This window comes from Poromitra crassiceps, assembly GCF_964638095.1.
Source record: "Poromitra crassiceps genome assembly, chromosome: 1".
Lineage (NCBI taxonomy): Eukaryota > Metazoa > Chordata > Actinopteri > Beryciformes > Melamphaidae > Poromitra > Poromitra crassiceps.
This window is the reverse complement of record NC_139623.1, coordinates 75,476,782-75,488,981: the sequence shown is the minus strand read 5'-3', so window position 1 is coordinate 75,488,981 and position 12,200 is coordinate 75,476,782. Positions and strand designations below refer to the sequence as shown.

At 45.6% G+C, this 12,200-nt stretch overlaps 1 protein-coding gene across 1 annotated transcript in view; it reads left to right on the top strand.

The window, feature by feature from the left end:
* gbe1a (glucan (1,4-alpha-), branching enzyme 1a) overlaps positions 1 to 12,200 on the top strand; it is a 308,612-nt gene that overhangs the window by 80,362 nt on the left and 216,050 nt on the right. Inside the window, exon 2 of the mRNA XM_083635195.1 lies at positions 8,106 to 8,275. Coding sequence (XP_083491321.1) covers positions 8,106 to 8,275 — 170 coding nt within the window. The remainder of the gene's footprint in view (positions 1 to 8,105; positions 8,276 to 12,200) is intronic.

Sequence of the window (12,200 nt, the reverse complement as noted above, 5' to 3'; positions counted from 1 at the left end):
TGAGTCTCTATCCTCGTGTGAAAAGTTCACTTGCTGCTTACGCAGTCGTTTTCTTCCTTTCTTTTGCCTTAGGCTTTCAGCAAAGTTTGCTCAACTTTTTTCTTCTGTCTCTCTCTCTTTGTATTTGAAATGAAAGGAAGTGCGGCCGTGGGTTTTCTCAGAGTATCATGGGATTGCCTGTGCGTGTCGTTTGTACTTTTCAAGCACCCCTCGTCATCCTCATCCCTCTCACCTAAAACCCCCTGTGGCTTGTGTTCAGAACATTGTACTGTATGTGTGTGTGTGTGTGTGTGTGTGTGTGTGCGCGTGTATGTGTGTGTATATGCACCGGGGTGTGTCCATGTGTGAGACTGTAGTGCATGGGACTTTCAGTGAGTGAACACCGTTTGTAACCCAAACTTGCCAAGCATTAGCTCACGTTCACACCATAGAGACACTGCGTAACGCGTCATCATTCAGAAACCACGTCCAAGACGGGGGAAAACACAAACTCCTGTCCAATCCTGGCGTTCTCCTATGTCACGTGCATGGTTGCGTGTTGCACCAAAAGATCGTATATACGGAAGATGAACACTCCAACTTACTTCTTGACAGCTAGATCCACATTTTTCTTCTCGCCAATTCTCAATGGCTTCCTTGTTTTGCTCAGGAGTACAAAAAAACTTGAACTGGTGATTTTTTACATTTGTTTTCTGCGCAGCCCCACCACACAACAGCTTTTAGCTATGTTTAATTCAAGGAAAATGACGCTGGTGTGTGGAAATGAACGGAGCTCTTCCCCTGTGATGGGCGTGGCCTATTACATGCAGTGTCTCTATACGCCGAAGCAACGCTCAAGCCACGCTGAAGCCACGCTGAAGCCACGCTGAAGCCACGCACTTTCATTTCGGCGTCCTTTTTAACAGGCGAGACCAGGGCCGGCTCGCCTCTACAGGCGAAACAGTTTCCTGCCTGGGGCGCCAGTTCGGCTAGGGCGCTCTGTAGCCCCTCACAAAACAACAAACAAACAAAACAAAAACAAAAATGGCTGGCGTGCACCCAGGCGCCCCCCTCCTTTTCTGCACAATCAGTGCCTGAAATTGGGCGCAGGATTGCGGGAATCCCGCATCTGTTTGCGCGAACCGATATCTATGTTATGGTGCAGAACGCTGCATACGACTGGACGAGCCGCTTGTCACAGACAGCGTCAGTGCAGCAGCTGAGTAGCCTACGTCGGAGGTGGTGGTGAGTGTCACTTCACCTGCCTTAGTGCCTTCTCCTCCCCATCAAAAGTTAAACAGGAAAATACATTTTAAAAGGCTGTAGGTTGCTTTTTTAGTCGCTTTCAGTAGTCTGGAGCCGTTTTGAAACATTTCTGCTGATTCAGGCGAACTCATTGACAAAGCACCCCGGACAATTTTGATTGTGAAGAACCTACAGATACAGCTGTGACTATTGACAGAGATTAAGGTTAATTTCAAGCCCTGCAGGGAGAGAGCAGGTGGTGACATGGGAGTGAAAAAAGGAGTAAATCTAATCCTAGACTCAGCTCTCAGTCTTAATCCGTTTCACTACTGTAAGACTGAGAATATTACTATTTAAATCTTTTCATAACGTTAGGCGGTGCTGTTGGAAGCCTTGCATCGGAGAACCAATCATGAGCGTTGTGGGCGGGCCTGCTTTCTGGGAGCAGTGACGCGTCGCTTATGCAGAACCGGTGCTGTCGCGTTTGCCGAGAAACATATTAATCACTTAGAAATAAACATAACCTGTTAATAGGATGTGTTTCATCCGGCCCCGGCGACTAGAGGTCTTTCCCCCAGCGATAAGCCCGACTCCCGAGGCTACGTTACAGAGCCTGCTGTCTGATGACTTCACAGCTCACAGTAGCAAGCGGACCACTTCCGGCTAGGAAAACTTATTGTAAAATAAACAACAGGTATAAACTCTCTTTGCAGCACATCAGTGTCTTGCTCTATATTGGAACTATGAAACATTGCATTGCCGCTACCAAATAAAATTCTAATAATAAATGTAGGCGTGTCTGCTGCCGGCCGTTCTCGCCGGGCTCTGAACCAGATTTGGAACAGTAAATTCCCAGACGTTTGGTGGTTAGGTGGCGCTGTTGGCGCCGCTCACCAAACGTCTGGAAACCGAGACTAATCTAATCCTAATGTTAATTTAAAATGAGATATTCCTATAAATCTGGCTTCAAACGACCAACATCTTTATATGATGATAATAATAATAATAATAATAACAAATGCTGGTGATTCACAGACGCGTGTGTGTGTGTGTGTGTGTGTGTGAGTGTGGGGGGGGGGGGGTGAGACCGTCCACACCAGCCGCACGCGTGCCACGCTCAAGCCATGCTGAAGTGATCATTCAGCATTCTGTTCTATTTTCCGAGCATGAAGCTGCCATGCATGAAGTCAATGGAAGTTGTGGGCGGGGTCAAGGCGTGCAGAGTGAGGCACTGAGGAAAAGAGAGTGCTTCTTGTGTGACCGGTTAAGTGTGAGGCCGTGAGCTTACCTTCAGCGTGGCTTGAGCTTTGCTTCGGCGTACGGTGTGAACCAAAGGGTCAGACAGCAAGAGTATGTAGAGTCTCATATGAAAGACTAGTATAGATTTGGCTCTTCTTCTACCGTTCTCTTCCTCCCATGTACAGTGTTGCTCTTTATCCATGGATCCAAGCATCTCACACTTTAATTCATATGCAAATTTGCCTAACATGCCTGATATGACATACTTATCTGAAATCGTTGCCAACGGCAACAATCTCGACTGTACATAATGTAGACAAAAATATTAGATAAATAAAGAATGGCCAGGCACAATGAATCAATCAATCAATCAATCAATCAATCAATCAATCAATCAATCAATGGTGGAATGAGCTCCCCCCTTCGGTCAGAACGGCCGAATCACTGCCCAACTTTCAGGCGGAGACTAAAAACTCACCTTTTCAGGCTACACCTGGGCCCTTCTTGAACTAACATCTTAGTTAACATAAAAAAAAAAAAACTACTAATGCTACTTATTCCTTCTCAAACTACTTCCTACATGGTGCTAGCCTATCAAAATATCTTAGCTGTCATTGATTGTGTTGCATAGTGGTTTTCTGTATTGTTGACAAATTGTGATATTGTAAGTCGCTTTGGACAAAAGCGTCTGCTAAATGATGTAATGTAATGTAATCAATCAAATCAATTAGTAATGACACCAAAACAATAGCTCCAACATGCATTGGGCATCATGCATCCTCTTGTCTCTGGAGGAACGCTCCTTCCTCCCTTGTCAGGTTATGACAGGATGTCGTGTAGTGTAACTCTGCTGTGTACTTGTTTCTTTGCTGCAGTATTTTCATAATTTGTGGAAACCCGGGGGGAAGTGCAGCTTTGTCTCCGTTTCCCCTCAGGAGCTCAAGCGAGTACAGCTTGTGCTCCCTGGCTCTGTGACGCTCGGCTGCTTGCTGATGCCAGGCTGCACTTGGCGAGTCTCAAGTTTGTTCAAGGATGTTGTCGGTTTAGGATCTTTTTTTTTTTTACTGTGTGGGCCAAATATGTTTCCAATTTATACTCTGGGATTTGGTTATTTCATCCCGCAACACCCCAGTTGGTCTTTCCGTTTTGTCCCCCCATAGAAGGATGGTTTTATATCTTGTTAGTTATTTTTTATTTTTGTAGCTACATAGCTAGATAACGCAGATCACATTTGGGATGGCGCAGTGGTTAGTACTGTTGCCTCACAGCAAGAAGGAACCGGGTTCGAACCCCCGGTCCGTCCCAGGTCCTTTCTGTGTGGAGTTTGCATGTTCTCCCCGTGTTCGTGTGGGTTTTCTCTGGGTGCTTCCGGTTTCCTCCCACCACCTAAAGACATGTATGTTAGGGTTAATACTCCTGTCAGTGCCCCTGAGCAAGGCACTGTCAAAAGAACTGGAGTTGGTCCCCGGGCGCTGCACTGCGGCTGCCCACTGCGGCTGCCCACTGCGGCTGCCCACTGCTCCTAGTTCTAGGAAGGTTCCTAGTAGAGGATGGGTCAAATGCAGAGGATGAATTTCCCCATGGCGATAAATAAAGGATAAGTTAACTTTAACTTAACTTAACTTATTTATTTATGTTACTATGTATGCCCTGTTTTCAGAGCAGATTTTTTTTTTTTTTTTTTTAAAGGAGAACTTACCTCCAAAACACTTTTTTTCAGCTTTTAACCAATATATATGACTTTGGGGGTGATGTGTGAAGAATTCTGGTCAGAATTTCCACATTTGACACCAAACTGTTGCCATTTTACCATTTGTATCATTTTTCAGCAGCATATCTGGCATAAGCGCCCTCTAAGGGTCAAACACTGCTTTTTTTTTTTTCTCAAATGAATGGGATATTTGGTACAACCTGACGTCAGGTTGTCCCCAAAGACTATGGGATTTCAAGATAGTTAGGGACCGTTCGTTATTTAGGGAAGGGGCCACTGGAGGAAAATAGGGGAGGGTAATCTTGTTTTGAATTTAGTTTGAGGGAGGGTACATTCTCTTTAATTTGAGTCCAGGGGAGGGGTATACAATTTTTATTAGATACAAATATATACACTTTTTGTTTGTGTGTAATGTTTGCTTTTCGGACTTCAACAACTACTGAGTTGCTTCATTTACACCCCTCCTGTCCAAACTGTTCGGTATGTCCCGGTGCATTGTTTCTCTTTGGCGGTCTGATCTGTCGATCTTTGTGCTTGGCCTATCCAGACAGTAGGCGTGTACAGTATCTGGCCAATCAGTGGGCTCTGTTTGCCTCGACGGAGGGCTGGGGTCTTGTACGCACTGCTGGGGTAACCTATACGTTCATATCAGCGAGGCTGCGACAGGCTGGTGTGCTGTTGCTGCTTTCTTTCGGGAGCGCGAGTGGCTGACTCATTGTGATACTAATAGTTTGATTTGATTGTATAACTTAGTGTAAGACCACCATCCTGCGGGAGCCCTTACACGTAATTATTGTTGCTGCGTGCTATCATGACGTGGTGATATGTAACAAGTGTCAACCAACCTGTGCTGTGATGCTATGAGCTGTTTTAATTAAAACATATATATATATTTTTGTCGATAATAAAGATTCCTATTTTAATATTAAGCTGCTTCTTGGTGTGTGTGCCTTAACGGCGTTGGAGCCTGTGGCTGTGCTCTCTAGGTGCCACAATATGGAAGTAGGCTACATTTCCAGCACGAAAAGTCGAGCAAACAAACAGACATGGCATCACAAAATATATATGGGCTCTATCGTTACGCCAGATAAGTCTAGGAAGTCACAGTAGAACCGAGTTACGGCTCACTCATCTCCTAAATTACGTAAAGTCTACAAGGGATATTTATACCACCAGGATGACATATATGTTTCACATAGGGTTGTGTTTTGATTTCGAGATTTTATTTTGTCCAATATTGAAATGTTCGACAATTGCATGTTGTGTTAACATTATTTCTATCTACCTTTCTATCTATTTAGGCTAATTTGGATGCTATTTGTTATCGAAATGTACCTCAATGGATGCTGGGAGATTTTACATGTGTGGCTTTGTGCCTGTCTGCTGAGGGAGTGAGAGAGAGAAAGAGAGGGGGGACAGAGAGTGGAGAGTCCGCCACATAGAACCGGCTAACTTTTTTCCATCAGTCATTCACTGCTATTTAAACACAAATATTGATATACACAGACTGAAGATTGTTTCACAAGCGAAAATAGCATTATGTAGCGACCAGAGGAGGCGGTCGCTCTGATTGGTGACAGTTCTGCTCTTAAGAAGTGCAAAGGATTATGGGAGTTCATGTTCTTGTGGGAAGCTTCTTACTGTACAGTTAAAAACGTGGTTTAGTGATGTTGTGCATATGTTTTGATTGCATTATGTGGTATTATGGCAATGTTTGTGTGGCCAGGATATGTTTAGTTTTACTATCAATGTAGCCACCACGACTGAGACTGTTAGTGTGTTTGATCACCTCTGGCCGGAGTTTCTGGAAATGTTAGGTTAAAAGTAAGATATCTGTGTCAGTCTGCATTCTTCCACGCAAACTTGCCACAATATTGTTTGGGGAGGGTTAATTATAATTTTCAAATCGCTTCGGGAGGGTCAAGGAAAAATATATTTTGATCAGGGAAGGGGCACAGCTTTTTATTTCAGAGCACCCCAAATTCCTCCAGTGACCCCCTTTCTAAATAACGAACGGTCCCTTACTCCACTACTCCCCCTGTACCCTTTCGGCTCCTCACAACTCAGTGCACTTAGCAGCAGCATCATATCTCTCTCCCACTTTCCCCATGCAGATCCCCCCCCCCCCTCTCTCTCTCTCTCTCTCTCTCTCTCTCACTCACTCTGCTGCTTGTAGGGAGCCGATCTCTCTCTCTCTCTCTCTCTCTCCCCCTCTCCCTGTCAGCAGAGCAACTAGCGACTGGGGACTGGGGGGGGGGGGGGGTGAGCAGCACAGCACACTCTCTCTCGCCCAGCATCAAAGTGAGAGCCTCACTTTCATCCTTCCGCAAACAAATCTTATCGCAGTATAGCGCACATGTAAAATATAACGCTATACTACGACGTGACAACGTGACAAAGCTGGTCTAAACACATCGGCTACTGTAATATCGTCACTGTGTACAAGCAACGGGGGGGGGGGGTTGACTCGCTGTGTGTGTGTTTTGCTGTCTGGAGCACTTTCTCCAGTGCTCTCTGTGCACAGTCTGACATTTCCGCGGCTATCAGTCCGACTTGGAAGCACTTTCTCTCGGCCAGTCAAACGGGAGATTCTGCTCGCTCATGCACCCGCGGGGCGCGTGCACACTGCACACAGCAGCAGTGAGAGGCGGGGGCTTTCAGTCAGCAGAGCAGAGCAACTGGCTCTGTCTGTGTGTGTGTGCTCCGAGGAGGAGAAGAGCTCTGTCCTGCTCTGCGCCCTGAGAGGAAAAATCATAGGTGCTGTAACTTTCAACAAGAATCACGAAAAGCCCCAAAACGCAAATTAAAAACGGATTTCATTGCGCGGTTTATCGCTAGTTGTACGAGGGAATGACGTGGAGAAATCTTGCATTGTGTTACCCCAGAGCGGGGGGTTTCTCCTATTGTGCGGTGTGCTGCTGACGAGCCCATGTCACTTTGCTCTCGTAACGTAATTTGACACCCTGCCATAGAGATACATGCAGAAAAATAATTAAATTTCTAGTTCGCCACTGAATTACCAAATTGATATAACTTTCAACCATTTTCAGATTTTCTGTTTCCATACAGACCAACAGCGTTGGCTAGTTGTTGATATTTATAAAGATATTGCCCCTCTCAAATAAATTATTTTTGAGGCAGTAGGCAAACTGTAATGGCGTTGATTTCCGAAAAAAAATCTGAAAAAAAAAACCCTAAACTAAAACTCGTACCACTGTTCCTTCAGGATTTGTAGTTGTCATAGACTGTGCTCCATAGTTGATTGCTCTATTGCTGACAAAAAGTGTGTTACTGTAAGTCGCTTTGGATAAAAGCGTCTGCCAAATGACGTAATGTAATGTAATGTAATGACTTGAACACAGTCAAAGAGTCCAGTATAGACAAGAGCATATGTCATTTCTTGGTTTTTTCCATAGGTATTTTCAAATCACTGTTCTAATACATATCTAGGGGGTAAGTCCTCCTTTAAGCTGTTGCTGGCGCAATCCGCCGGATGGTGTGTTTCCACCGGAAGACACGGAACAAGGGTTTTGGCCCCAGACTAGTCAGACTGGATCAACCAAGGCCCGGCCTAGGGCTTAATGGGTAGCCTGGGTAAACCCAGCCTCCACGTGACCTGCTCTCAGACCTGCTCTGCTCTCAGAGTGACCTGCTCTCAGACCTGCTCTGCTCTCAGAGCAGGTCTGAGAGCAGGTCACGTGGAGGCTGGGTTTACCCAGGCTACTTAATGGGATCCATTGAATTGAAGCACAGGACTAGCTGGTGGAGAGGACTGTTCTCATTGCTCATCACTTAGAATTGAAGCTTTTTTTGCAATGATAGGATTTGGGGTTGCTGCTATTGATATTGAAGGCTCATCTTTGGATCTTTTGTGTTATGGGATAACAACAGTGTCTCCTTGTGTCCCTCTCCGTCTGTCTGTCCTGTCCAGGTACAAGCTGTTTGTGCACAGGCTGCGTCAGCTGGTGGAGGCAGAGGGCAGCCTGGAAGACTTCACCAAGGCCTTCCAGTGCTACGGTGTCCAGAGGCAGGCCAACAACGCTCTGCTCTTCAAGGAATGGGTCCCTGGAGCGCAGGCCCTCTATTTGACTGGAGACTTCAGTAGGCACACACACACATGCACAGGCGCACATGCACACACGCGCGTGCGTGCGCACGTGCACACAGATGAGACAAGTATAAGCAATTATCGTTGCTATGGAAACACATTTGCCTTTCTAAAGTAGGCTATTTGCTGGAGAAATGATTGCAGCTCACAATGAAAGATTTATTTAGCAGTATAAGGACTAGATTGGGTATGTGTGTGTGTGTCTGTGTGTCAGACAGCTAAGCCAATGGCTAATGGCTAATGATGAATTAAAAAAGTAATCTTAATGAAGTGATATCGACACCGCTCCTCCACGGGAGCATAGGATTCAAAAGTTCAAAAGGGGTTAAGTCTTCTCCCTGTCAGCGAAGAGCAGAGAATCACAGTCATTATTTGTTTTGTCTATCCAAACTATCACTAGGCTCTTTCACACCGGCCTTGAAAGCCGGAAAATGCACGGAAAATAGGATTCGCGCCTCCGATGTGAAAGTCGTGAATGCGCTTTGGTGGACAATTGTTTTACGCCTTTTGTCCCGCGACGGGAGGTAGTAACAGCGCCGGGTTACCTGGCAACCCGCCTCCACTTGAAAGGTCGTCGCAGCGAGCCGGAAAAGGTGGGAATGGTCAGCTCATTCATAAAAAAATTACAGGGGAAATCACCTCATGTGATCAAGAAAAGTGCAGGAGTGAAAGTAAAAAAAGTAGCCTATACAATCATGACTGCAGGGACGCCAGGAGGAATGCTCCGTGCGGTTAGGCTTTATGCTCAAACGATGTTGACATTAGTAGGTAGGCTACAATTAACGGATATAATAATAAGCTTCAGAGGGCTATAGCTGTCTGTGGCGAGTTGGTCTGACTCAGACCAGGTTATTCCCTCTCGAAATCAGCTCTGTGCATTCCCTTACAAAAAATACTAACGTTATTAGTCATGTGCATTTATAGCCCATACTATTCCCCCGACGAACGTTATGCAGACTGCAGCTGTTTGATATGCGGGCGGTCGTGTATCGTTTCAATTTTAGTAGGACACCATATCGATCTGCCCGCCCACCTTGCGAGTGCGGCGGCGGAGCCCGTTTTGGCGAGTCCGCCCACCATGCGAGTGCACCTATCCTCTCCCAGCTCAGCGGACTAGGAGAAGGAGGGAGGGAAGTATTGTTGTTGAATTAATTCGTTCATCATACAGTAGCCTAGGCTACACTAACCTAGTCTGGGCACCTTCCACCCCGCTTTTTGTCATGGGGCGTAAACCACGGAACCAGAATGAACACCGGAAGGCAGTGCGCCAAAAAACATCTGTGTTGCTGTTAGCTTGATGTCTCTTCCCTCGATTAATTGTCTGATGCAAAGCTTCTGTATTGGCTTAAAAAGATGTGAGATTGTGAATCCGCAATGTTTCTAAAAGAACTTCGGTACGTCCATCTTTTGTTTTGTTGTTTGCCGTTCTGATACTTGGGTCAAATTGTCAAGTTAACGTGAAAGTTGACGAGCTAGAAATGCTGCCATCCGGTCTAGGGCGGGCTCTAGGCCGGAACCAGTAGGGTGACAAAATCAATTGTGGGCGGGAGCCAGGCTCTTTCTCGCCGAGAAGAGCCTGGTGATGCGAGGTTAACACTAACCTATGAAAATATTTATTTGGGCTAGGAGGAGCTGGAAATCCCTCCGCTCGCCTTTCAATCCGGGAGCAGGGGATTTCACCTGAAAGTACACCACAGCACGGGAAAGTGGCCGTGCTGCTTGGCGCTGTGTGAAAGCAATTTCTGTGGCGAGGGTGCGAGCTTTGCGGGACTCCTAAACGGCAATTTTTGCGCGATCTGTGTGTGAAAGAGCCTAGTGATAGGAGTATTATGTATTATTATTTGAGCAGCAAATATTAATGTTCTGCCCAACATTTCCTCAAGTACAACTATCCTTTATAAGTACTACAAGTATCACATTTGTCTCAATAAACTTACAGTAGTTCTACCTGCTTTCCAGATATGACATATAAAAGCTTAAAGCAATGCAAATACTGATTTATGTTAGTATATTTGTTAGCTTGATACATAAGCCAACAAGCAGGGGGGGGGGATACTAGGATGTTTTTGCTTTCGACCCAACTTTAGGGATGTCGGAAGATTTAGTGTCTGACAAATTCTACAGTTCTGAAAATATTTAGATTCATGGACTTTTCCAGGGGAAATAAGTACATTTGTCACCTTTATTTTCACATTGGGACAGCAGGATGTACTAGTCGTAAGAACAACTGGACTGTCCTTCAAGCAGAGGACAAAGTATCAGCCACGTATCAGCAAGCCGCTGATAACCGAAGTTACTTCCTCGTTTGCCATGAGGCGCATGCGCCGTGTGCAGTGCGCACGCGCTTTACTGATGACTGCATACAGCGCATGAGCCTCATGTCGAACGAGGAAGTGACTTCGGTTATACTCTGTTAGTTGGGTTACTCTTTGTTAGTTATCAGTTTGTGGATTTACTATGAAAATGACCGTTTCACGTAACTTTTGGATGATTATTTCATGGCGTGGTGAGTACCCGAGTCACAACATGTATATGTGAGTGTTGCTGGGGCTGTTGGAACGTGTATTTTGGGTGACTGAACGGGGATAGGCAGCTGTTCCATAGACTGCCATTGTAGCGCTAAGCTAAGCAGAGAGGGCTCTACTGCTGTACACTGATGCCAGCAGTGAAAAGGCCCTAAGCTGGAGGAGAGGTTGGAGGTTGGAGGACGGGCGGTGCGGCCACACTTGCGCAGCGTTTGACGCAGGCTGTCGCTGCTGCCCATTCACTTTGTATTGGGTCTGCTGCCCATTCACTTTGTATTGGATCTGCTGCCCATTCACTTTGTATTGGATCTGCTGCCCATTCACTTTGTATTGGATCTGCTGCCCATTCACTTTGTATTGGATCTGCTGCCCATTCACTTTGTATTGGATCTGCTGCCCATTCACTTTGTATTGGATCTGCTGCCCATTCACTTTGTATTGGGTCGCGTAGCCACTAGCCAGGTATCCCAGCATGGTTTGCAAGGCATCGAGTGGCGGACGGCAGCGACGAGAGGAGGGGCCATTTTGAAATCGACCAATTCAAGACGGAAATACAGCAAGTCGGGATGGGGCTGATCCAATATCGGTATCGGGTGCCGATATTGGCACTAATTCACGGATCGGATCGGATTGAGAGATAAAAATCTGATCCAAAAAAAATAAAAAAAAATAAAAAAATAAAATATATATATATATATATTATTTTTTTTGCAATTCCAGCACGGGTGCTGGCCGTAATTTGCCCATGTATAATAGTATCCTTCTTTGCCTTGTATATTTTCTTAAATTTGTCTGCTTTTTGCAAGGTATATTTAAAAAAAATAAAATAATAATTGGCCAAATCTTTGCCTATACTGTATATTCAAGAAAAATATTGGTATCGGCATAATATCGGTATCGGCAGATATCCAAATTCAGGTATCGGAATCGGATCGGTAGTGAAAAAAGTGGATCGGTGCATCCCCAACAGCAAGACAGCCAATCAAGCTGCAAGCACCAAGCGATCAGCAGGCAACAGCAGGCGTCTACATGCCACAAACGTTGCTGTAGTCTGGCCGGGGGCGTGAAATAGAGCGCCGGCCAGGTCGGCAGTGTATGAAGTTCTGGTTGAGAGAGTCCACCAGAGTTTCAGGAAATAAATGAGTTTCTCAAGCTGTTCTCAAAAGCTGAAGGTGATATTTGCAGTGCAGCTGGGCACAAGAAGATTGGATGGTTTATTGGACAGATCATGAATTGCCACATGGATCATAAAGTGTCCACAATCAACGGCTTCATCATGCATAGGACAGTAGCTACATTCCTGTTCGTCAACTACCAAGAACACGGCAATAGTAACCGTATTTAAGACCCAATCCCACTCGACAGATGTCAAGTTGATGCTTTATATGGCATG